General features: G+C 37.9%; 1 protein-coding gene across 4 annotated transcripts; it reads right to left on the bottom strand.

The window, feature by feature from the left end:
- Positions 1-233: 233 nt before the first annotated feature.
- Positions 234-26,291, bottom strand: PRPS2 (phosphoribosyl pyrophosphate synthetase 2; the record flags this gene model as incomplete). Of its 4 annotated transcripts, XM_080348917.1 has the most annotated exons (8): positions 234-326; positions 1,270-1,429; positions 5,183-5,356; positions 7,852-7,976; positions 9,062-9,160; positions 12,695-12,715; positions 15,382-15,565; positions 26,170-26,291. In XM_080348917.1, 8 exons carry the CDS (start codon positions 26,289-26,291, stop codon positions 234-236), a joined length of 978 nt encoding a protein of 325 aa, XP_080205043.1. The 4 variants fall into 4 exon arrangements, with proteins under 4 accessions (XP_080205043.1, XP_080205044.1, XP_080205045.1 ...); XM_080348918.1 differs by lacking the exon at positions 12,695-12,715 and having other exon boundaries at positions 15,367-15,565; XM_080348919.1 differs by lacking the exon at positions 12,695-12,715 and having other exon boundaries at positions 15,373-15,565.
- Positions 26,292-26,991: the final 700 nt, after the last annotated feature.

The raw sequence follows: 26,991 nt of genomic DNA, 5'->3' as shown, positions 1-26,991 counted from the left end.
TATACAACACATAAGACTTCCAGACTCAAGGGAATTCATAAAGTTTCTGCAAGATGGAGATTTATTGGCCAGTTACAAAGAACAAATGGTAATTACAAGATGAATATAATAATTAAACATATAAGCTCTGGAATTGTACAAAGATACTTATTTCTTGTGGTTGAGATGCATTGTTAAAAACAATAGTGCTAACTGAAGGGACCTTTGCAGAGATGAAATGTTATCTCCTGCAGTTACAAGGGAACATGACTGAACAGGTAAGACACAGATTCACCATTATGTGTTCTTCGAATTGCCTCAGCCAGGATCATGGAAATGTCAATAAACTGAAAGAAAAATAAATGTTATAAATTTTGGGGGATGCCAGGAATATTAACCCATACAGTTTAGAAATATATGAACAAACATTCACTTTCTAGGAAGTAAAATAACATTAAAATATTAAGTACTTAACATATGCATAAGAACTTCATTGATACAAAGTGCAAACCCAAAAATTGAGTAAAAAAGAATTGAATAAGATTGCTGCACAGGCATATTGCTCAAGACTTCTGGCACAGGGCATATTGTCAAACAGAAAATATTCTAGCCATCAGATGGCACTGTCCACTTGACACAAATACAGTTTAACGGAAGTACACCTTTTAAGTGCTTGCCTTGTTTCAGTAAATATTAAATAATTTTTAAGCTTTTAAAAAAGTATATGTTGCATTAAGAACAAACCAAAATGATCTTTTATGCTTTCTTCCACTATGTTCTAAGAGAAAAAAATCCAAGAGAGACAACTGGCTTCTCAGAACGATCCCATGCAAAAGCTATTGACATTGTCAGCTTTGTATTTTTAGTTCAGATATTGAGGAGTTTGTCATTGTTATCTTGAGCATTTTTTATAGTGTATTTAAAAAACAAAAAAAGTTGTCTAAAGTTTCTGTGGCATCCACAATAACATAGCTAACTTAAGTTCCTACATACTAATATTGTATGACTAATACTGACTAAAAAAAAACCCTCACAACACCAGCCAATTTTACATTTGCCACTCTTTCTCAGTCAGGAATACTCAATCTGTTGCAAATACAAAATATTTTGCAGTACTACATTGCACTACCCGAATCCCTTAAAACAGTTCTTTGACATGTTCTACAAAAAACAAAGCTGTACAATGTATTTTAGAACATTATTTTCCTGTCAAGGTACAAATTGTAGCATCAGTTAACAGTTAAAAACAAATCCAGAGTTTAAACAGATGACACAAACACACCACTGTACCTGAATTTTTGGGCAGTGTTTCATTTTCTCTTCTTGGGGAATTGTATTAGTTACCACAACAGCCTCAAACGATGCATTATTTATCCGAGAAATAGCAGGACCAGAAAATATGCCATGAGTAAGAATGGCATAAACTTTGGTAGCTCCAGCAGATACTAACCTGTAGAACATGAAGGAAAAGTATACTGTGATATATGTTTACATACATGGCTAGAGAAGAAGCCAGATAAAAATATCTGTAAAAGAAATTTTACACACAAATTCCTCCTGAAAGCTATAGAAAACCACAAATATCTACGAAATAATTCAGAGGATTTTCACATTTTCAGTTTATACAAATAAGTCTCACAACAAAACCCCCAACCTGCTAATTAAATTTAATAGTTCTTATCAGTAGCTGTGATACTAATCTAAACCACCACACTTTGGCTATATTAACACAACATAGAACTGAATTCAATATGAGTTTTCTATCTTAATCAGGCAAAAATAAAGTGGCAGTGTCGCCAGTGTCTCTATTATTGCCCACCTTTATGTTCATTTGCAATTCAAACAATTCTGAGGAAGAAGAAATGTTAATGATTAAAAGCCTAGCTTACTGCAAGCTCATGGGAAGACGTGTTGCTGATCCAAGCACACAGTGAAATGATGCAGCCCAGGAGGGGAAAAATTTAAAGAAATAAAATAAAATAAAATAAAATAAAATAAAATAAAATAAAATAAAATAAAATAAAATATATATATATAAAAAACAAAAAACTAGAACACCTTCTGAATGATTCGGAATCTCTTTCTTAATTTGGTTTTGACTGGCCTCTCTGCCTCCAGATGCTCAGCTATGTCATAGCTGCCTTTCTACTCTTGTAAGCAGAGACTCTGAAGAGTGGTATTTTATCAGATCACAGCATAAGCACGGCAAGATAAGAAAAAAGACAAAACCACAAAACTAATCTCATTTTGAATGACACAACAGAGTCAAAAGTTTCCTGGTCATCCTCAGCACTAAATTTAGTAGCTGCAGCCTGCAAGGATGACAGACTATGACAGAGTCAATGTGTATTTAAGTTTCTACTTGAGCAAGTTGATCTGCTGTATATGACAATACAGTTCTTAGTTCATCTGCTTGATATGCATCTAGGTTGCTGAGAATAAAAAAGGTCTACAAAGTATTTTGGTGAGCAAGTCTAATTAAGCACAAAATGCATCTCATCTAGATTTGGCATTAATGAAAAACACTACTTCATGCTGAGAACATGATTCTAATGCAGCACCATTTACACAAAAGCATCTTAGTGAATGCTGCAGATACATTGAAGGTTTCTGTTGTTTTTAGAATTTGCTCTATAGAAATCTACTGTAAGTAAATAAAGAAGTGTTTATTTCATAAGATGAAAGCAATAAAGGCCTCCATTTTGACAATAATTAACTCCCTCTATGCACAGGAATATTTTAGAAAAACCTCATTGGTGAGGCAATTCGTGATTTTGATCTGCAAAGGGCAGAGCCCAGAGGAATGTTTTGGAGCCTAATGCAGATTAGTATGCAGATAGCAAACAGCTGCACAACCTCTCTTTTCAAAATTCCATCAGAAGTCCATCAAAGGGAAAAGAAACACAAGAGTATATGAATCCTTCTACCATGAGTTTTTGACATCCTTTTTTACCTAGATTCAAATAGCAAGCCTGCAACTAAAGACTGTAAATTCATGGGATTATCTTTACTTCAAACCACCAACAGTAACATCTAGGTCACTTAAGCTGCACTTGGATCACAACAACCCCAGGCAGTGCTACAGGCTCAGGAAAGAGTGGCTATAAGCTGCCTGACAGAAAAGATCTGGGGATGTTGATTGACAGCCAGCTGAATATGAGCCAGCAGTGTGACCAGGTGGCCAAAAAGGCCAACAGCATCCTGGCTTGTATCAAGAATAGTGTGGCCAGCAGGACTAGACAAGTGATTGTGCCACTGTATTCGGCACTAGTGAGGCACCACCTTGAATACTATGTTCACTTTTGTCCCCCTCACCACAGGAAAATCATTGAGGTGCTGGAGAGAGTTCAGAGAAGGGCAATGAAGGTGATAAAGGATCTAGAGAACAAGTCTGATGAGAAGCAGCTGAAGGAACTGGGGCTGTTTAGCCTGGAGAAAAAGAGGTTGAGGGGAGACCTTGTTGCTGTCTACAACTATTTCAAAGGAGGTTGTAGAGAGGTGGGTGTTGGTGTCATCTCCCAAATAATAAGCGTCAGGAAGACATGAAATGGCCTCAAGTTGTGCCAGGGGAGGTTTAGTTTGGATATTAGGAAAAATTTCTTCACTGAAAGGGTTGTCAGGCATTGGAAGAGGCCACCCAGGGAAGTGGTTGAGTCACCATCCCTGGAGGTATTTAAAAAATGCATAGATGTGGTACTTAGGGCCATAGTTTAGTGGTAGGCTTGCCAGTGCTACTTTACAGTTGGACTCAATGATCTTAAAGGTTCTTTTCAACCTAAGTAATTCTATGATTCAAATAGAGTCAGGCAAGAAGTATGACATGGACCAGTTTTGGGTGCAAGACTGTTTGATAGCCTTAGAGAGTCTACATATACCTTAGACAAGAACATAAATTCAAAATGCTCTCAACTGAGACATGGTAGCTTTAGAAAGGATTACTTCTAAGAGTAGCAATGCCACAGGAACATCAGGAATATTCAGGAACATCAATTTAAAACCTCTCCACGTCTTGCTCCTCCTGCTCCTCAACAGTTCCTTCCCCGTTCCATTGTGCGCTATTTACTAATATATGGGTTTGAGCTTTGCTATAAGCAATACCAAAATAGAAGATCCTTGAATAGAAAATGTAAAGCCCCAGGACTCTAGCCAAGTTTAGATTGCAGCCTTTGACTCCCAGTTCAAAGTTGGTAACATGTTTGGATATGAGTGGATGGGCAGAAGCAATTTAGTCTAGTACTGCTCAACTGTAATACCTCACATTTATTCTTAATGAATTTCAGTCCATTTCTCCAATTTGTCAAGACAATTTTGAAGGTAGAGTTACTGCCATACATATTGAGTTGTGAAACTACAGCAACAGGAAGAATTAATCGTTTCAGGAATCAGCAAGTTTTTTAACAGCTACAGATGTTGCCAAAGTTCAGTGCAGTCAATAATGCCAACTTCTGTGGAAAAAAACCACTACTACTACCCTAAAATGTACCAGCATAAAGCCAGGTGGAAAACCATAAAGTAATCCTTCCTGCTTAGCACTGCCAAGGCCTCAGTTAAGAGTCAAGAAGTGGACCAATTGGAAAGAATCTAGAGGGCATCAATAGAGCAGAAGTCTAGAAACCATGTAGAAAGACTGAACAAACTGAAGTTTGTCTAGAGGTGAATGAGAACCCTCTTCAAGTAGCTTCCAGACAAAAGACAGGAAAACTTATTTTCACCTCTCCAGATGAAAAGTAGTTTTATACTGAAGATGAACATTAGAGATTGACAGTAAACATTCACTGAACAGTGGGGAGAAAATACTTTCTGGTGGTAAACCTAGTAAGCTTTGTGGAAGCTTGTGCAAGGAGAGTAGAAAGGCTCCATGATGACGTTTAAGAAGAGAAAGATTTTTCAATTTTTCCTGCCTTGGAACTGAAAAATGCACCAGATAGCCCAAGTCCCTTCCAAGTTATATGACTTGCTATTTATTGTGTCCTCTTTCTAAACATAGTTAATGTATTTCTATAAATACTTTCTCAGTTCTACATTCTAAAGAAGGAGACAGCTTTACCACAGGACTGTGACCTATAGGCTCAAGGATGAAAGGGACTTCATTCTACAGAGGTCAGGTTGGGTTACAAGCATGCAGGACACAGCAACTGCGTTCATCAGCTACATGCAGGTTACAGCACAGTGAGACAGTGGGCTGGTTCATAACAACACTTACTTCTCTGCTGCATGACATATTGTGCCACATGTGTCAGCCATATCATCGACAAGAATCGCTACTCTGTCTTTCACATCACCAACCAAGACCATTCTGTCCACTTCATTTGCCTTCTTTCTTTCCTTATGAATGAGAGCAAATTCCACATTCAGTCTGTCAGCAATGGAAGTAACCCTAAGTTACAGGAAGAAATACACCACATTTAGAGAATTATTTTAAAAGGAAAAACAAAGCCATACATGTGTATTTGTCATAAAACACAGTTTATGTTTCCTGGCTTTCAAATTACCATGGCACAAACTTTTGTGAGCAGTGAGACAGGACAGAAACAATCTTAATTCACTGGTAATAAATACAACAAGTCTTAAGCTATACTCTAGAAATCGATTTTTTTATTGAATTGACTTTGGGTTTCCTGTCATTAACTACCTAGCTTTCAAAAAATTTCAGCTATTTACAAGGTTTTATTTAGCTTCTGCAATACCTAGTCACACTAGATCATTTAGAGACAGCCTCAATTCTAAGCCTACAGCAGCATGCATTTTAATGTCCTAACTGAAAATACCATTGCAGGAGTGTAAAACCAAGCCACAGGGAAAACAAGTTAAAAACAAGTTAATAGAGATAAATAATTCTTTTAGAAGTACTAGACTAGTACTTCATTAGTAATTCCCTTAGCAATACATCTGCTTGACAAAGATCTTCGAAAACTATTCAGGGTGACCTCTGGTGGCCAGACAAACCTTCAATAACAATTTGTTACAGACTTCTGATTGCTTTTTCATGTGTTTGTGTTTTTCTGGGCTTGTTTTTTTGTGGTTTTGTTTTGATTTTGAGGTGGTTTGGGTTTTGTTTTTTTTTTCTTTTTTTTTTTGGTCTGGTTTGTCAGTGTGTGTGTGTGTGTGTGTTTAGTGTACCAGAGCTGGTAGGTATAAAAACACAGCAATAAACAACACTATGCTTTTTCTATGTTAGTGCAACCTTATAACCTGTCTTTTTAGAATATATATAGAATGTCATTAACAAGATTATTAGCATGCACAGTTAATAGAGAATACAGGGGTTTTTTTTCTTTACTGCTTAAATATGAAGGAGTTGTTAGTTACTGTATTTCAATAACTAGATGATAAATTAAAAAACCAAACATCTTGGGCATTTTTTGTGAACAATAGTCTAATTTCATAGCAAGTCTCAATACCTCAGAGTCATCAAGATATCAATAGAATTTGCATGCCTTATATCAGACACAAAATTTAATAAGCTGGGGAAATAAAAAAATAAAAAAAAAAAAGAAAAACAACACAAACAAGCAAGAAACAAAATAATCCAAGTATTTTAAATTAGTGCAAGATGTATTTTTAAAAATTTTCTTTAATGCTTACAAATTTAAGATAAACTTTCTTCACATTCTATTCACTTTTCATTAAACCAAGTATTACTTTGTAGTTTACATGTTTTAAATGGAAAGGCCAAACCATTTTCTTTACATTACATTACTGGAGGTGAAGGAGAAGCTGTGAATTTATTGAAAGTCACATCTTCCCCTACTTCACCAGCAACTGTATAGTTGCATTACAACAGAAAGGTACCAAAGATAGATTCTATCCAGCTATGGTAAACATAGACTCTATCCAGCTATACAGTGAATGTGGTCCTCAAAAAAACTCTTATGATCAACTTGATAACATAAAAAAACCAAACCAAACAAAAAATCCCACACAAACAAAAAACAACTGTGAAAACAACAGTGTCCAGATACGAACAAAGAAATTTGATTAAACTAAACAAGAACAACTATAGAGTTCTAATCAGTCTTATTTCCTTATTAATTATTAGAACATGAAGATTTACAGCAGACCAAAGGACTTCAAATCAAATTATAACAGCCTTTCACATTTTCCCCCATACTACATTCCAAACATTTAAATTACTATGAGCTTACAGGATTCTTTCTTTATTTTTGTTTGTTCTGATTCAGTTTTGTAGCAGCAGCATGACCAATAAAACTTGAGAATAAGCATTTCACCTCAGTGGCATGCATTATCACCTCACCAGTCTGCATGCTTTAAGTTTTTACATTAGTTTATACTTTATAGATACCAAATAAAAGGTAGTCTGCTAAATTAGTAACACATGCTGCAAATGAAGAAACACTAATAAACTAACTTTTTCTATTTTCACCTTTTGCCACTCAAAACAAAACTTCATTCCCTTTTTCTAGCATTCCCAGTACACAACTTGGGGTCAATAGAAACACAAGTCAAGCAAGCTCTTACCTAAATGCCAGCAGGTACAGTGGGTATAGGCCAGATGCTTTGACAGAGAAGGGAAGATTAGGCAATTCCAGAGCAAAGCAGGAAGAGGCGCAGCAACTGGATTAAAGAAGCAAGCAGCAAGAAAAATCTCTGCCCTCCTGTGAAGAGATTCAGCTAACGAGGCCATAGCCAGGGAGAGAGAAGATTTTCTTTAGAGTACAGAAAGCGCCTGGATGTTTTCAGGCATGAACAACATTGGAAGAACTAGTTATTCTGTTTTTACAAGACAGCTGGATTCAGCAGTGATGTACCCTATATCTTGCACAATTCATAGACAAAAAAAGACTACTAGACAAACTAGTTCATTAATGACTATCTATATAGGAAAGTAATAGTTTTAGGCTTATATAGTACCTTTTTGCACCACCTGCATCAGGTGAGACTATGATACAGTTTCGCCACTCCAAAATATTCTCTTTAATCCACTGCAGCACTGCAGGTTCTGCATACAGGTTATCTACTGGAATGTCAAAGAAACCCTAGTCCAAAAGAGAAAAAAAGTTTCAGGAATATGTGTTTATGTCTTACCTGGAACAGAGACACAGGGAAAGAATTGAGCCTTTGCCTTTCATGTATGGTAGAACTTTAACTAGCATTTTACACCGGTATAACTCTACCCTCTGCTATTACTGTCAAACCAAGCAGAAGTTAGACAAATACTAAGGTCTGTAAAAATGTCACCCAAGAGTAGTGAAAGAAAGAACAGATATTATTGAATTATATAAAAATCAGAAAAGATCACCTTCACTCAATCAAAGGAGCATTCAAGTAAATTCATGCTTGTGAAAAGCTCTCAAAAAATCCAGTAAGACTCAACTTCCATAAATTTCAACCGTTTGACATGAACAGTAGCATTTCAATGTGGGAAGATTCAAGTTAATATCACTTAAGCAGCAGAAATGGAACCTTTCTTTTTGTGCAGGTTGTAATGACAAGAAATCTGTGTTAGTCCACAAATGAAACTGCATTTTACTTGCATGACAGCCTTCTAGCATGATGGGAAATTCTGAATAAACAGAATACCAGAACTGGAAGAAAAGGTATTTTTCTAGAGAAAAAAAGTCGTATTGAAAAGAGGTACACATAACAATGACAAACAATGTCTGTTCTGTGTCTGAGGCAAGAGTTTTGTCATTTGGCGGAATACGCAAGCAAGCCAGCTAGGGGTTGCCAACCTCCTTCTCCGCTTATGTTAAGAGAATATCGTCCACTTGGTTGCAACAACAAAACTCTACCTACAGCAATGTTATCATCTCTGACAAGCCAAGATTAAGAGAACTAGTGTAAGAAGTTGGAGCTCTTACACTAGAGTTGGCAAATTTCACGGAGGACTCCAATGCACGAGTATGCAAAGTGCCTGCAAAATCTCCCCATAAAAAGTGAGACTGGTCTCTTTCGAAAAAGGGAGTTTAATTAGAAACAGGTAACAAGATTTTCTCTTAACCTGGAGAATTACACTTCTGTACATAGCCTTTCAAAACAATGAGAAACAACAGAGAATTGTTAGCCATTCACATTAACTCGGTAGAGCCCCTAGCCACCGTTAGTAAGAATGAATAGTTACCTGGATCTGAGAAGCGTGCAAGTCCATGGTGATGATGTGGTCAGCCCCTGCAACTGACAGCATGTTGGCAACAAGTTTTGCAGAGATTGGAGCACGGCTCTGAAGAATAAAGCACAAATGCTTACATTTTAAAAATATTTTTACTAGATCCAAGAAGTGAGGAAATTAGCTACTTTTATTGATTTTTTTTTTTTCCTTTAGAACATCTCAGATCTAGATATGAAGAGCCAAACTAACCTGTCAATAGCTAGTCTTTCTACTAGGGTTTTGAAACTCAGCAAAACACTTCGGAATATTTAAATCAGTTTGCACAGTCTGTCTAATAATGCTTTGTAGTAATTAGACTAACAAGCAGATACAATTGGGATATAATTTTCCAGTTCTTCTATTTAACACTTTCAGCTTGTTTTTCTATAGCAGAAGGACAGACAGTGTCCATTTCTCCAAGCTGCTACCCTATCTTAACATCCAAATCTGAAGCAACTATCCTGTTCTAAAAAACACCATAAAAAACAAAGATTGAAGGTGGAGTGAACGCAGCTTTTGAAAACACTGCTTTAAAACACAGTTAGTATCAAGCTTTTCTCCATGATACAGCAAAGCTTGTAACAGATCAGTGTTGGCAGGGGTCTTCTACCCTGGCCTATTTATTTATTATTTTTTGCTAATTTGCTAATTCAGGCATAATTGTTGGATGCAATTAAGAGACTAGAATTCCCAAAAGGGACACGGGGGGATGAAAAAAAAAAAAAAAAGTGGAAAGAACAAAAGAAGAGCAAAAATTTAATTAGCAAATTTAATGTCAATGTCAAGAGCTTTTAAAAAGTGTCAAGGATGCAGAACAAACAGCGACATAAAAATGAGAAGACAGAAAATCATGACTGGAGGATAAATTAATTTTTTTTGAGCAAATCCAAATTTTTTTTCTGATTTCTTTTTTTTTAATTTAAGTTCTGAAACATGCTATGTTGCCATAGCTTTCTCTGTAACAGAAATCAGAGTTTTTCTTTGCTATTTCTTTCTGCCAGTCTCTAAAGAAGACTAATAGCTAGTAGTAACATTAGCATGAATGCACTCTGTTAGACTGTTTTTTCAGTATTCTCTCCTGCTATCTCTCTTTATCAAACAGCCTTATCTAGCCTCCTAGGAATCCCTTCTCCCTCCACAGAACTACAGAGTATCTTTGCTCACCTTCCACTGGTGCTCAAGGACATAATCTAAAATAAACTGAACCACTGCAAATTTAACCTGGATACTTTCTTGCCTGTGTCATATCAAGGAGGCAGTATTTTCCTCAAAATTTTTGTTAATTTAGGTGGAAACTCAGCATTTCTCTGTTTTAACATACTTCCAGAAAACAAAGATATTGAAATCTTTTTAATGGCTGGATCAAGTTTACCATCATCATTACAGAAATCTTCATTTTGAAAATCATCCCTTTTGTTTTTTGTGTTTCAAAGAATATCACCACCATTTAGTCTGTGTAAGATACAAGGAAGATGTATGGGACAGCTGGCACTTCCCTAGATCTCTGTAATTCAGATGCACGTAGCTTCCATAAGAGCTTGCTACCATTGGCACATCAGCATGGATGATTTTCCAGTTACTGAGGACTATGCTGCTCCTCACTTCAGTTCAGTTTTGTAAGGATGCTATGAGGTCCAAGCCAGCCAAAGCTTTCTGGATATTTGTATTACTAGTACTAAAGTTTTAGTTCATGCCATTCAAATTCCTGATCACTTCAGCTCATCTTAACAGTACAAACTGACATTTTTAAGCTGGACTTGATAATACTCTCAAACTTCTGACAGCATCTAATAAAAATTTAGTTTCTACTCTCTTGACTCTGTCATGATGCTCTCTTATCAGCTCTTTGCAAAGATCTTTTTTGACGTTATAGCTAAGCAGGACTGACAGGTGATGCTGAAATCAGACATTTGCTCCCCTGCTTGTCCTATCCTTTCTTCCCAGGCTATGCACTTCCACCACCTCCCTTGTGCTGCACACCAGGACTTGCAGAACCAACAGCAGCTGGATGAGGCAGCTCAAACGGAAGAGAAGGGGAAAAAAAATGTGGCAAACCAGGACCGCCCACTCTGATTGAAACAAGTAACTCATTTGGGCTATCCGCTAAAGGCAAATAACATTCTTCCTGGAACACAGTTTGCTGTTTGGACTCCATTCAGCATACTGAATTTTGATCTTTTATTTCCACTTCTGTTCAATGTAAATGCAACTCAGCTTGTCTCATGTAGCAATATCATGAGTATCACCATCACAAAAAAACCCACAAACCCACAAAATACTTTCCTGCATCAAATACTAATATATACATTACCAGTTGGTACTTCTTTCAGCTGCTGGCCTTGCAGGCTGCCTTCCCAGAAGGACGAACTGGAAGGTTTTATCACTAGGTAACTTGTTTTAGCAGACATGCACACATCACAGATTGCCTACGTGTTGGTGGACAGAGGGTCTTGGAAGGAAAGATAGCCAGACACCAATATCTGTTTCTCAAGAATGGCCCAATAGGAGATTAAGACAAATGAAGTTTGCAGCTATCTGACAGTTTCCTTTACACAAAATTGTGCATTAAAAAAAAAAAAAAATGCACACACACATGACATGTTCAAAAGGATTTAAGATTTGATTTCTTGCATGGAAAATAAGTTTTATGCTACAATATGATCCAAATTGAAGATTATGTTAAAATCAAAAGAAGTTTATTCATGGGAACCTCAGATAAGCTGGCCTCATTATTCAGAAACTTGGATGACAAAGGTAGATGAGAACTCAAGATTTTCTTTAACTTTATCTTGAAGTTTGTAAGGTTTGTTTCTGATCAGAGAGGCAAGAGTACAAAGAGATTCACAGTATTCATTGTTCCATTCTTTGGCACAATTCGAGATTAGTTTCAGAATTATTAGTGTGAAACATAACATTACATTATGTACAGAAACTAAATAGTAAAAAAACCAAAATCACTGAGTTTTTAGCTCCTAAGCAAATTCTCTCTTACATATAAAAAGTTACATAAATTGTTTCTTCCTTTGTGATGTTTTACAAATTTACTCACAATTCTTAAAATTACCAGGGCAGGGGAGAATCTACAAATCCAATACAAACAACCTCACAAGAGTAACCATGCAAAGGACAAATAGCTGATAGTAAAAGCTGTCCATCAAGATTAAAGCTCTCTTGCCTTTAATGCATCACATGCATACTGAAAAAAATAAAAGAAAAAAAAAAAAAAAGGAAGCAACCCCAAAGATTTATAACTGGAACTTTCACTTCCAAGAAAGCCAGTTGTGAAGTGTATGGATACTGAATGTTAACTAATTTATTACCTAAATTTTTCATTTCAAAAATAAGATATGCTTTGAAGCTTCAGAATTTGACAGCCATTACCTTGAACGCCCAGATAAATTTTTAACTAGAAGCTAGGAGTTTTCTCATAGGAAATTATTCCACAGGATTACTCTCATGGCCTAGGTGAAACACAACTGAAATCAAGAAGTGAAATTGAAGACCTTCCCAGTTATACATAATGTAACCCAGTAAGTTTCACCCTTTAAGGCCACATTAATGGAAATGCATAGCGTTAGATTGGAAAAAAAAAAAAAGGATACCTACCCAACGCTCCACGGACCCCTTCTACAAATCAAAAAAACAAAGTTACATGAGCTGTAGAACACCAAACTTACCTGTCACTCTACTTCAAACTTAATCTGAAAGGCATCTCTGTAGCATCCTGCATAAATGTGTCCTGCCCATGTCTTGGAAGATTAGCATAATTAGAGGATGTATAAACACATCTCTGGCCAAAGCACAGATACATCTGAGCTAATTTTACATTAGCTAGCTTATGTATCAGAAGTATTCTAGTTTATGGCAGTGCTTCATTGTGTATAAATTAATTTACCAACTTTTCTACAATTGTCAGGAAGCCTTTTATTTTTTTTTTTAACCTGTTTCTCATTTAAAGCTAGTCCGGGTTTCATGCTAAAATTTCCAGATGAGATTACATAGCATGATTTTTTTTTCCTCCGCAATGCCCTTTCCTTAAATAAACAAATTTTTTTAAAAAAATCAAGAGCACTTTCTTCTCAGCAATCATAATTGCAACAGAGGCATGAAAAACACAGACTTATTTCAAGCAGCATGCACTCAGTCCATTTAGTTCTTTACAGATTAAAGTAAAAAACTTCAGTTCAAACCAGAAATCATCATCCAGCTAGTGAAGATTAGACTGCAATCTAGCAGCATAACATAGCAATGTACAGCTACAGACAAACTACAGCAATATCTTCCATGGAAGAGAAGAAAATGTGTGTATAACCACAGGAAGAAAATAGCTGTCACTTCACTGACATTTCAGGCAGCATACAAAGCTTGTGTACTCCACATGGGTCAAAGACCAAGTGTTGTGATGAAATCCAACAGCAGGAGGAAAGATCTCCCTGTCAATAAGCTGCCCAATGTTGACAGCTATATTATAGCTCATTTTGCAACATGGAGGTCAACTACCAAGGTTAATTTCCAAAGATGACAAACATTTTCTCAATTGCAAAATAGGCTGGGGAAAAAAAAAAAAAAAAAAGGCTTGAATGGCTTGCCTGGAATTGCAGGAGAACTCAGTGACACCCAGAGAACAGTCTGGAATCAACGCTCAAAAATCTCTGTTAGTGTATTAGTTACTTTCCTATGCTATCCATCTTCAGATGGCATTTCCAAAAGACAAAATGCTCCTGGGCAGCATGCTGGGCTAGCACACTGTGGGTTTTAACTGGAAGTCTGCCACATGGATTTTGGCTACTCTGCTAAAGCATATCCTAGATGCAAGGAAAACTTGGGACACTTTTCCCATACTAAGAACTTAAAGGATGGTCCAGCAGAATCTTCCAATCAGAATTCGGAAATCAAAACATAGTGAGATGCTTTCCTTGCCTTTCAACAAAACTTTTATCACTTCCCTTTTCAAGCTCATTTTATTAAAAGTAGTGTTTCAGCTCTCCTGATCCAGGGAGAGCGTTATTCAATACACAATGCAGCAGAAATGAAGTTCCAAAACAGGTAGGCAAAGAATAGGGACCTATTATCTAACTCCTGAATTCCATTTTTGGAAGTATAACAAATGTATCTTGATAATATTAGTTTGGTGTTAAAGAGCCTGCAGGTGAAGAATGAGTTTACCAGAAATAACGAGTTTACCAGTTTTGTTCTTAGACACCACAGGCTGACCATTACATATTTTGTAGTATCTGTCATTATTTTTAGCTTCTGTATTACTTCTTAGTCCTGTTATATTTTATATAAAATGTAAATGTAAAGAACAGAAGTCTTTCAGGATGGTTTGCCTGATGCCCAAAGTGAAAGTGAAGGTGCAGTCCAATTATGGGAAGCATTGGAGAGAGGCAATTTTCCAAAAGCACAACCACTGCAATCCAATCTTAAAGCCTAAATTCATATTTCTTCTTGTTAGCTCTTTTTCAAGTGAGTTTAGGTAAAAGTAACATTCACATGACATATTAGATGTTTTCTCTATACATGGTAGAGATGGGAAAGTTCAGTTCTGTATATTTTAAAAGCAAACTCACTGGCCGAAGAGAGTTTGTTGGTGTGTTATCAACTTGGCTGAACTGGTGTATTCATCAATTATGGCAGAACAAATTCAGGAAAAGGGCACTGAGATCAGAAGATCAGTTTGCACACAATTTCTGGTCTGCATCAATAAAAATAATTATTACAGATATAATAAATTTTTCTTTAATCTGTCTTGCAGCATAATGTTTTTATCAATGACTGTTATGCATTGCAAATTTAATCAGTTCCTTCCGTTCGGCTGTCAGTTTAACCACATATGGTAAAGCTGACCTACATAATGCTTACAACACTTCAAATTTAGGACTTAATTACATGCAATTAAAATGTTTTAAAGGGTATGCTCTCTTCATATATAGGGGTAAAAAAAAAATTAAAATATGAAGCTAGAAAAAGCAGGAAAAACAATCCCATAAGGTGAGGTTTTTCTAGCAGAGTACTCTGCAATATACCACACACACAGGATATACCTACTTTTTCAAAGTGGAGGCATGTTGATTTTCAGAACACTAGCAAAAAACATTGTATTGTCTCACATTATTCACTTATGGATTATAAAATTGAACATTTTAACAATAACAACAACAAAAAAAAGGATAAAAAAGCAGCAAGTCTTTCAAATATCTTAAAAGTTTATGAAAATATGCTTCATCTCCAAAAATTTCAAGTGAACAAGCTGAAAAAAAAAGGCCTTTGAAAATTACACAGTTCTTACCTACCTTGTCTTTCTTATCTTGCCTAGCATACGGAAAACATGGAATTACAGCAGTCACTCTAGAGGATGATGCAATCTTGCAAGCATTGATCATGATGAGCAGTTCCATTAAGTTGTCATTTATTTCTCCACAGCCACTCTGGATGATATAAACATCTTCTCCTCTCACACTTTCACCAATTTCTACACTGAAAGAGCAGGAGATGACCATTAAAACACTTGAATTATTGGAAAAGCATTATTAAAAAAGAGAAAAAAAAAAATAGTTCTGATTCAACAAACTCTCATTGATTTATCCCCATTTAGAGTAAGATTTTTTTTTACAGTGATCTGGATAACTGTCCCCTTGATACAAGGTCTGTTTCAATATAAGCCAGCCTAAAATTTACTACAGCCCAGATATCATCTTCATAAGGTCAGCACCAAGCAACATGCAATTATGGCTATAGCACTGATGCAGCTCACATTGTTATTAAATTTGATAACGCTTTTTTGGTTTAGTCTGTATATTCAGTGTCGTTGCCATCTCCCAAGGAGATGGTCATTTAACAAACGACTTGGCTGATAAGTACAGAAATAATAGAGCCAACTTTACACCATTAAATGCTACCTTGCATTAAAATACCTCCTTAAAAAGAGCAACTATTTTTCTATGATAATTAAGATACTACTAAATTCGAGAAACTACTGTGCTTTGGAAAAGAGAAGTATCAAATCACACCCCAAAAACAGAAGTTGGGTTAAAATTTACATCTTGGTGTTTAAGCAAAAATATCTTTGAGAAAAGTTAAAAAGGCTGCCCATCAACAGTTCACCATGACTCAACAACTCTCACATTACACCAGTTGTTCTATTTGCTCTAACTATGCTTTCCATGCTTTGGTTCCTTATGATAGTATCTAAGGGTTATTTTATTCTTCCACAGATTTGAAATAAAATTCTGGCACTGATCACTGCTCACACCACAGAAATAAAAAAAACCCAAAAAACAAAAAACAAAAAACACCTGAATGTGGATTCAATCTACTGTTGACCCACACTAACTTTTCTGTTACTCCAAAACTTATATATAAAAGTAGGAGACTAATCTTCATTTTCTCTAAATCCATGTACAACATACAAAAAACATACAGACTTTCTAAATAATGAGGCAATGAGACCTTTCAAACCCATGCTCTGCTAAGTCTTAATTATTAAATGCTAATGTATCTTTGGCCCTTATTTAAAAGGCTGCATCTATACCCAAGGCACAAATAAGCACAAGCTTCTGGCTGAAAACTATTCAAATGGCCCAGGTGTGTGTGGGTAGAACAATTTTTCTGATGGGTCCTTCAACATTGAGGCTTTTTCTAGTCAAACACAGTCCAAACAGCTTTCATTTATCAGCTTTCAGGGTGTTGTGTAAGACTTAGTAGCTTTCTGTACCTTCAAAACACAGAAAGGAATTTACTGCTCAAAAACATCTTAATTATTACCATCAAGATAGTTGAGTCCATGCTATCAGCTCCCCTACTTGACTTCCTTGCAATCCCAAACAAGCTATAAAAAGGTTTTGCCTTAATTTTTCTCCTTAAAATGAATACATTTTTCACATAAGAATGCTACTAGCAGGATTTCTTCAGGCCAAAAGAAAGCAAACGATCTGGCAAGACCAGGATCTCTGAAAGGACAGAGGTAGACAGTGTCATCTGCAGATATGCAAGTGTTAATCCAGAAAACCTTTTGGAGGCTTTCATCATGGCAAAAAGATACAATTTTTTAGCCATAAAACTCACTCCACTGTCTTAGTTTGCGATCAGTGGAATAAAGCTGTTCAGAGAAAACTGTTTCAATCACAATATTTTCTTAGTTTGTTTTCCTTTTTGAAGCTGAAAAACTTAAGTTAACATAACTTAAGTTCAGCAAGACACTAAGCATATTCCATAATTGGAAGAACCGGTGAGTCTTAATTAGAAGCCTTTGCAAGAACAGTTCTGGTATTAGAATATCAGAGTTCCACTTCCCAGAATAAATAAAACCAAATAAATAAATAAATAAATAAACTTTTCATTGCTTCTGAACACACAAATCCAGCTCCAACTAAAGCATCCTGTTGTGATAGGACAAGGTGTAATGGTTTTAAACTAAAGGAGGGGAGATTCAGGCTAGACATGAGGAAGAAATTTTTTACAATGAGGGTGGTGAAACACTGGCCCAGGTTGCCTGAGAAGTGGTAGATGCCCCATCCCTGGAGACATTCCAGGTCAGGCTGGATGGGGCTCTCAGCAACCTGATCTAGTTGAAGATGTCCCTGCTCATTGCTAGATGAGCTTTCCAACCCAAACTATTCATATTCCATGACCTAAGTGCATGCAATTCGGCTTCTACATAGGAAAATATGAGTTCGCTACAAAGAGATGTCTCTTTGTCTACTGTATGGGAAAAGCTGTGTGGCTGATATGAGGGCCATTTTTTTCTAAATACAAAAATAGAACTGGTATCTTAGACTGAAACTTAATCTTGGAAGACAGGGAAAAAAAAATGCTGATGCTTCTGATGTTTCCTTGGAGAAATCTTACCAAGATGCATGTGAGTCTCTGTTTCACATTAAATGGGGTAAAGAAAACAGTTTGTTCTACGAAGTAAATAATTGAAAAAAATCAGGAACAAATCTGGAAACTTTTATATCAGTGCTATAAATATCAGGGATGAAGAATTCAGCACTTGGCTGTAACATTTCCCTCCCATTTCCCCTTCAGCATCCTCCAGCTCTTCCACTGCAGTTGTCTTGGATGAGACATGACCTCGTGATATCTCATGTACCCTGGTTCCTTCAGGTTCAGCTGCTGCAGGGTCTGGGAGCTGCATCACCCTCACTGGAGTGGATGGTTATGGTGTTTGCAGTTCCCTAATTGTGGAGTAGGCAAGCTCAGGTGATAAACTGGTGTTAAATCAGCTGAAGGAGGTAGGGATTAGGGACATGATGGATGTGAAGTGTCTCTTCATACCACTCTGCTGCTGAACGACTGATTTGTAACTGGGGTTATGCTCTGCCTGTGTCAGCAAGGGCATCTGTTTCCCTTGCTCTCTTCTTGCTTACACTGTCGTGAGCAAAGGGAGGTTGAGAAGCAGAATTTACCAGCTTCGTTGAATAAGACAAATCTTGTATCTGGATTGCATGTTTTGTGTATTTTGTTTTTATAGGGAAGCGAAGTAGCAACAAATATGGTTATTTATCACATTGTTCGTCGCTCTGATCAGAAATGGCCCAAAATGCTTCAAAGCATGTTTTAAGACTTCCACTTTATTGTTTTTGCAGCATACTGTGTATTTTTTTATCTTTAAGTAGATGCTAAATCCTTGAAATTTAAAAACAAAACATGGACCCGTTTGAGCCTGCTGATCCCACATGTCCTTAGCTGCAGAGTTTGATACTCAGCCTTTAGAGACTCTCTGCATGTGCTCAGGCTTGTAAGACCTTTGTTTCTGAATTTCTGAGAGTTCCTTTTGGACTGCATGTTGCCCAACCCAGAGTGGCTCAAGTGAAGGTGTTTTTCTCTTAGAGTGGCAGGCTGTGTACCAGAGTGGAGGGTAAGAAGGTTTTTCCCATCTTGTGGTGCTCACCATGCCAGTGCCCACCATTAAGACAGGGCATTTGTCAACGAAGATCTAGATGGGGGTTGCTCTTGGAGCTGTTAATCTAAATGGAAGAGCTTAGAGTTGAGGGGATACTATGAGTACCAGGCGATATGAGATACCTATTGATTTAAAACCAACTGTGGCATTTTAATTATATTTTTTAATTGCTTTGGCCTTTGCTGATACTCACTGTGTTATATAACGTCACAGTAGTTGAAATATTTGCCCAGTAAGTTGGAGGTCTTGTTTTAAAAGACCTTACTCAGCAAAATGCATTCCTAAAGCTAAGAGGTCAAACACACCCCTCTGCTAAGGGCTTTCCATTCGCTGAGTTTCAATGAAATGCAAATTCAGTATGTGGATTTTTTTTATCACTTTTGAGACATTGATTCTTTTTGCACACTGTACAAGGACTCTAGACCTTAAATTTTGGCCTGTTCTCTAGTTATTCAAAGTGTCCGAAATACATATGTACTTTATTGGCACCTAAATTGCTTGAGAAATCTTCTTTTAAGTATAGCTAGAAACTTAATCTTTGAAAAGGTACATAGAGACCTTTTAAGTGCATTATTTGAACAGGATCCCCTTTATAGATTTACATTATTTACTGTTTTAGTCTGGTTCTGCATACTTATTCTCCTGTTTTCTTTCAACTGTTGTTTTGTTTTGTTTCAGTTAAGATGTACAAATTTTAAAATCCTGTTGCTATAAGTTATTAGGAGTAGACTATAAATCTAACTCAGAAGGAGCTTAGCTTGCCGCTAGTCCTGATTTTGAACTTTTCTTAATGAATGCTTCAGCCATTAAAATATGTTTGTAACATAAGTGAGTTTTGAGCCTTATCCTTAATTCATGGTAATTAGTCTATCCAAGTTTCTACTTATTAAACTGAATTCTCAAATTAGTCTTTACAAGACAAAGGCAGATACCAACACTCAAACTCATTTTTCATCATGTCCTATCTTATGTGTATTTTTACTAGCTGGAGCCTTGTGCCTGTAGATTCCGTGCATTTGGCTCAAATAAAGTTAATTACATTTGTAGGCTAGTAATTTCTATAATTTTTACTTTAAAACACAGTTGTGTGGTTTCAGGGCTTTTACTCTTCAGGTTCTGTTGACTCTTCTCAAATGAGAAGTTTATTTAAACTGAATGTTACAAAACAGTTCAATTTCATTAAATTGCATAAACCAAACAGAGCTTGTAATCTTGAGCCAAGAGCTTAATCCTGTGTCCTCCTGTGTCTTCACTATGTGAAACTGTTTAAATAAACCCCCCAAATGGAGTGACAGTTAATTAGGCCATGATATAGATGGTCTAAGTGGAATTTAGTAGTAATATTAATAAGAACTGTCACAAAGTTTGACTGTTGTTATCTTAGTGTTTTCAAATAGATTTTTGAGGTATAATAGTTTTTAGTCCCTTATTGTTTGTCTGTTTAGAGCCGAATGTGTGTAAAAAGAAAAAAAAAAAAAAAGCCTGGGGAGAGGGGCAAAAAACCCCCCAAACAAAACAATCCAAAACACCTCCACCCCCCAAAAAACCAAAACCAAACAAATAAACAAAACCCAACAACAAAAAACACCAACAGAACCCCAATGTGGTTTGCACAGGTCATGTCACCTGAAATACTGGCAGCAGAATGACTGATTATCTTTTACAGGGTGGCTCCATGAAGGTAAAATAGGCAGCTGTGTGTCTGTTGGTCGAGTCTACACAATACCTCTCAATATCAATCTTTGCGAAGATACACAGTGAGAGATACTCATCTGTTGCACAGCTGTCTCCAGTCGATTGGGAGAAGATCTTTGTGCAATAATTACATTATCTTTGTGCAATAATTACATTATGTTTTTATTTGGCACCTTTAGTTATGTTACTTTTGAGTGCAATGTAAGTATTAATTTAAGTTTGATTTATTTTAGTCTGTTCATAACTTTGGTCCCAGCAGAAAAGGTATTTCTATATACATCTACACATCCATTCACATTTCAATGTGCCAAATAAGGCCTGAAAAGCATAACCAAAAAAAATAAAACCTTTCAAAATGCACCAAGAGAGAAAAAGGTATAATTTCCATTTTCTAAGTTGTTTACAAGATGAAAAAGTTATTGCAATGTAAGAGGCACCACTTCAACTCCATTGTATTAACCAGATCTATATTTATATCAAAGTATATTCCTTGACCTTATGAAACCTGTTATTTCTCAGTGGTGTACTTAGAAATGACTGTTTTTTAAAGGAGTAAAACAACTCAGTGTTATAATTCAGGCTTCTCTGTGTACGTAATGTACATTATGATCATGTATTTTTGTAACTCAGTGAAGTATATGAAACTAGTGGTAACTTTTTATCTTCTACTAAAATCATATTCTGCCTTCCTTTGTCACTCCAATAACATTCTATCCTAAAAAATGATGGTGTTTACTTCTGCCTTTTTCTATCTTCTTCTCCTTTCTAATGACTTCCAGGTTAATTTCCAGACCTGGAGTGCAACTTCACAGTCTCAAGTTTAAAGAGGTACCATAGAGCTTCTGCACATGGTGATGTTTGTCTTCGAAGCTATTCCAAAGGTGTCATATGTGACAAGCCTTGTTATTAAGCAAGTCTGTGTAACTGCTGAGTCAAGTGGCTATTGTCATTTTTCAGAGCCCTCATAAGGATAACTATGAATCGATAATGATGACCAAGGTTGTGCCCATAAGCTAGCGGGTAGACAGAATCACAGAATAGTTTGGGTTGGAAAGGTCATCTAGTCCAAACCCCTGCAATAAGCAGGGACATCTTCAACTAGATCAGGTTGCTGAGAGCCCCATCCAGCCTGGCCTGGAATGTCTCCAGGGATGGGGCATCTACCACCTCTCAGGCAACCTGGGCCAGTGTTTCACCACCCTCATTATAAAAAATTTCTTCCTCATGTCTAGCCTGAATCTCCCCTCCTTTAGTTTAAAACCATTACACCTTGTCCTAGCACAACCGGCCTTGCTAAAAAGTCTGTCCCCATCTTTCTTATAAGGCCCTTTAAGTACTGAAAGGCTGCAAAAGGTTCTCCCTGGAGCCTTTTCTTCTCCAGGCTGAACAGCCCCAACTCTCAGTCTGTCCTCATGGCAGAGGTGTTCCAGCCCTCTCATCATTTTTGTGGCCTCCTCTGGACCCTCTGCAACAGGTCCATGTCTTTCCTATACTGAGGGCTTGGTGTTTCTGAAACAACTCAGCTTCAGCAGCTAAATAAGGCTGCTGGTAGGGAGCCTCCAAATTCACATGTGCGAGGCAGGACTTTAGTTTTCTTCCTCATGGATCCGTTGAGAAGATCTGCAAGAAGACTCATTTCAGCCAGGACATCAGACAGGAAGAGGCAAGGAAGCTCATGGGAATGGGTGGGATCAGTAACTGCTTCCACTGGGAGAGATATGCATAAGAGGATGCCACCTACGACTTCAGTTTCTCCATTTTGAGAATAATAGATATTTCAAGGATGGAGTGAAACTAGTCTGTAGAGAGGCAAACATACCATACATTGTAGGAAAATATATTTATTTAACAAGTAATGTACATTCAATGTTTGTTTGGTTTTTTGTTTTGTTTTGGTTTGGTTTTTTTAAATCAGCTGATTCACCAAAAATACCTGCACTAGGATTTAATTGTGTATCAACTATAAGTAAATGCCATCTTGGTGTATTTGGAGATAATTTTGTGAAAAACCTCAGACCGTTTATCTAATATGTGTATACTTCTGTTACATGTCTGTCAAAAGGTTTCATGATGTAGAGGGTACAACAGTCATGCCTGTTTAAGGACTTCCATTCCTTTCCTCTACCTCCAGCCTGCCAAACTCTGCTCATGGTGGTTGCTTGTGGGGTTTGAAGAAGATAAACTGGCTGAGCCCCCAATGAAACGCTAACATTTTGCCATATAAGTGAGAAGGTGGTGCTACCCAAGCTCCTACCATGACACTGCGGTTGGCACTTAATTGACACACAAGCTTTAAACACTAAACAGAGTTATCTTTCACAACCAGGTATTACTGAGGAGCTCTCTCGCTGCTTTAGTTACAGTTGCTTGACTTCGGTAGTCAGCTGAAGGAAAAAATTCCCATACAATTTAGATGGAAGGAGGAAGAAATAAAAAATGGGGCAGTAGCCAAATCTACCAATTATTTCCCTTGCTTTCTCTAGCACAGACATTGCATTTCTCAGTTACAGACCTGTGAGTGCACTTAATGCCTAAATCAGAAGAGAACTGTGGTATTACTAGAAACACTAGTCCAGTATAAATTAAAATGAGAAGCCTTTCCCATTTTAAATGTTCTTGAGTTGGGAATGTACCTGCCTGTTTAGCCACAGTGCTTGTCAGTGGTGGTCCTATCCCTGGCTAACCTCGGGGTACAGCTTCAGTTCCTCAAACCCATCTGCTAAGGATTGAGACTGAGACCTAAAGCCTGTTTGAGCTGAAATATAATGCAAAATATTTAATGACACTTTCCTCCACTCTGTCCTGCAAGCCTGACTAACTCCAGTTCTCTAGTAAAGGGTTTTCAGCTAGGACCCTTGGACAAGGATTTAAGCCTGGGGCTGCACACATCAATTTACACATAATTTACATTTAAGAGAATGCAGCACCCAGCAAAACAGAGATTTTTTTTTCTTTTTTTTAAACAAAAGGTGAATCTTCTCTGCAACTTGCCAACTTAACAGATCTGACAAAGCACAAATTTGTTACCCTCAGGCCCAGGCTTATCTGTTTGCACAGGGGTTTGCCCTAGTGCCATTGGAAAAGTTTAAAGTTCTTTGAGCGTTTTTACTATCAGGTTCTAGTACTCTGCAATACTGCAAATGTATTTTGTAATGCAAATACACTTGCTTATAAATTTTAAAATGCAACAAAAATGAGGAAAACAAAAACACTATGCTGGAATGTATTTATATAGGAGGAAATAAATTTCTGCTTGCATATATACAAGAAGAAACTTTGCTATACAGACAGAAAAATCCAGATGCCTCAGGAAAGGACCACCACAGCATAAATATGTTATCAACTTTAGGTGTGGTTTAAATTAAAATACATTCTTGAGGAATTCTCTTATTACTAGTGCTGATTTTTTTTATCAGCAACATAAGTGTACAAAACTGGAAGGCAAACAAGCTGAAATAAGTTGCTAAAGAAATTGAAAAGATTAGCCACTTAAAACATTATGTAGTGGGTACAACTATACTTCTTTAAAGAGGAAACAAGAACTTCATTTTAGAATATCAAAAGTGTGAAATTGTAAAAAAAAAAAGTAACTGTGTTACTGTTACTGTGTTAAGTGTTTCATTTTCGTTTATGTGTTAAGGCATTTTAAGTTCAGGAAAAAAAAATTTAAAAAAGACAATGTCAGCCTCACAGTATTGCAACAGAAGCAACCAGAACTAACGTTTAGATTAGATATAATCCTCATATCTGCACCACACTACATCCCAACTTGCCTAAGAAAATAAGCTGGCACCATTAGATTAGCCAAACCACTAACATGCAGTCACCACTACCTACTTGTTTAAAGGCAGAGGCCAATATTGCACACCTGGAAAAACAGGAGATTTTTATATCCTGAAGCCTAGAATTTAATGAACTTATCTCACAAAATAAATATCCAAATTTTAGAGATAAATTTCTACCTTGGAGGAAATCTAAATCAATTAAACTCTGCTTAAAACATAACAAATAGCAGAACTAAAGTGTATCTGGAGAACAAACACAAAAAAACCCACAAAAAACCAATAGATGCAAGTTAAAAAGAAAGTCATGCAACCAAATACACAAATTAAATTTTATCATGCAGAAAAGAGATCAAAGGGCAATAAAGTGACTATGGGGCTGGAAAGACTTGAGAGAAGATTTAAACCTTCATTTAATCAGGAATGAATAGAAGAGTTAGGATGTGCAAACATTAAGTAGCACAAACATCAATGGAAAAGGGCATTATAGTAATGCCAGTGAGCATAACTAGAACAAGAGCAATTAAACTGAGAATGCAAAAACATAGAATAGAAGGACAAGCTTTGTGAAAGCAATTTTAGAATACACCACGTTAATCCTTCAAAGGAAGTAAAGAAAACATGTTGGTTCAGGAGATTCAGAACAAGAACTGAAAAAAATAAGCATACGATAACCTCAGAGACTGGCCAGCTACTTACAGTTGGGAACTTCTGTTTCAGAATCAGCTGCAGCCTAGTCTCATACACCTATATAAGAAAGCAGTTGCACAGTCTTACCAGCTCATGGGATGAACGTGGAGCTGTCACTTAAATTTAAAAGTCTTTATTAAAAATTAGTAAATAAAAGATGTCAAACTAGCAAAGAGAGGCAATATTTGTAGGAAAAGCAATAGCAACCACATTCTCAGAGGGTCAAGATCAGCAAGTTGTCCTCAAGGTTTCATGAAGGATTTTTTGCAATGTTATCAGAGTCACTGTCTGCATTTGGGTGGCCAGGAACCTAATACTGCACTTTGAGTAGTGAGCCAAGGCCATCCTAACAGCTGTATTATCCTTATGTAGGACTGACAGTCTTGGACTAAGGAGAGAGCTGTACAGGAGCTGTAACTGGTCCATGACACACACAACTGGCCACTGATGTAAAATAAAGAAAAGTTGCAACAAATTGTGAGCTGTGATTTGACCCAGGCTCTTTTTCAAGTGTCCAATCCACCATCACCACCGTGTTCTCTTATCCACTCACATACAGACCTACTTACAAAACTGCAATTGTAATTCATAAAATGAAGATTATTTTATCTTTATGGAGAAAAAGCTGATCAACAGTTTAATAATGTATCTGTGAGCAGGGGGATGAGCCTCACGTTGCAGACTGGCTGCCTGTTGCCAATTGCACACTCACTCGACCGGAGGATGCTCCTCACCCGGCCGGGGGCCGTGCCACCTCTTCCCGGGAGCAGCGGCTGCCGACGGGAGCGCTCCTGAGCCCGGTCAGACCAAGCGAGCCAGGACAGCTCCGCCGGAGCGCTTGTGCTCCGCCGGCCCCTTCCGCCGGCAGCAGGAGGGAGAGCCGAGCTGGGAGACGGGGCAGGACACACCAAACTGAACTACCCCATACCCCGGCGGCTACAGCCGCACCTGCTGAGGGACACCCAGGTGCAGCGCTGTCGCCGCCCGCCCACTCGCTCGCTCCCACGCACCTGGTCTCCTGATTGCTGAATTTCTTGGTGACTACCTTGCCCAGCTCCAGCCCGAGCCGGTCCGCCACCCGCTGGGACAGGTCGCGGTGGGAACTGCCGCTGAACAGCACGATGTTCGGCATGGCGGGAGAGAAGGCTGCGGGGAGAAAGAACGCGGGGACCACGGCGCGGGGGCGCAAATAACCGGCGCGGCGGGACCGCCCCCTGCCCGCTGCCAGGAGCAGGGAGGGGCGGGGCCGGGGCCGGGGCCGGGGCCGCGGCTGGGTGTCACAGGTAGCGCTGGCGCCCGTTAGTCGGCCGAGGGGAGGCGCTGAGGAAGGAGCGGTGCTCGGCCGGGACATTTCCCTCCACCTCCTCCCCGAACCTTCCTGCCCAGGTGCAGTCCGTGCCCCTTGCGGGTCAGCGAGCTGCCGTCCTGCCTCTGAAGCAGGGTTAGGCTCGGCTTTAATTCAGGCGAGTACAGCTCTGCCTTTGCTTCTCACAGAATCACAGGATGGCTGGGGTTGGAAGGGACCTCTGGAGATGATCTAGTCCAACCCACCTGCTAAAGCAGGTTCACCCAGAGCAGATCACACAGGAATGTGTCCAGGTGGGTTTGAACGTCCCAGAGAAGGAGACTCCACAATGTCTCTGGGCAGCCTGTTCCAAGGCTCTGGCACCTTCAGAGTAAAGAAGTTTTTCCTCATATTCAGATGGAACCTCCTGTGCTTCAGTCTGTGTCTGTTGCCCCTCATCCTATCGTTGGGCACCACTGAAAGGAGTCTGGTCTCATCCTCTTGACACCCACCCTTGAGATATTTATGAACACTGGTGAGATTCCCT

Source organism: Nesoenas mayeri (assembly GCF_963082525.1).
Source record: "Nesoenas mayeri genome assembly, chromosome: 1".
NCBI classification, from domain to species: domain Eukaryota; kingdom Metazoa; phylum Chordata; class Aves; order Columbiformes; family Columbidae; genus Nesoenas; species Nesoenas mayeri.
Note: the sequence above shows the minus strand (reverse complement) of the source record. Positions and strands in the feature narration are given on the sequence as shown.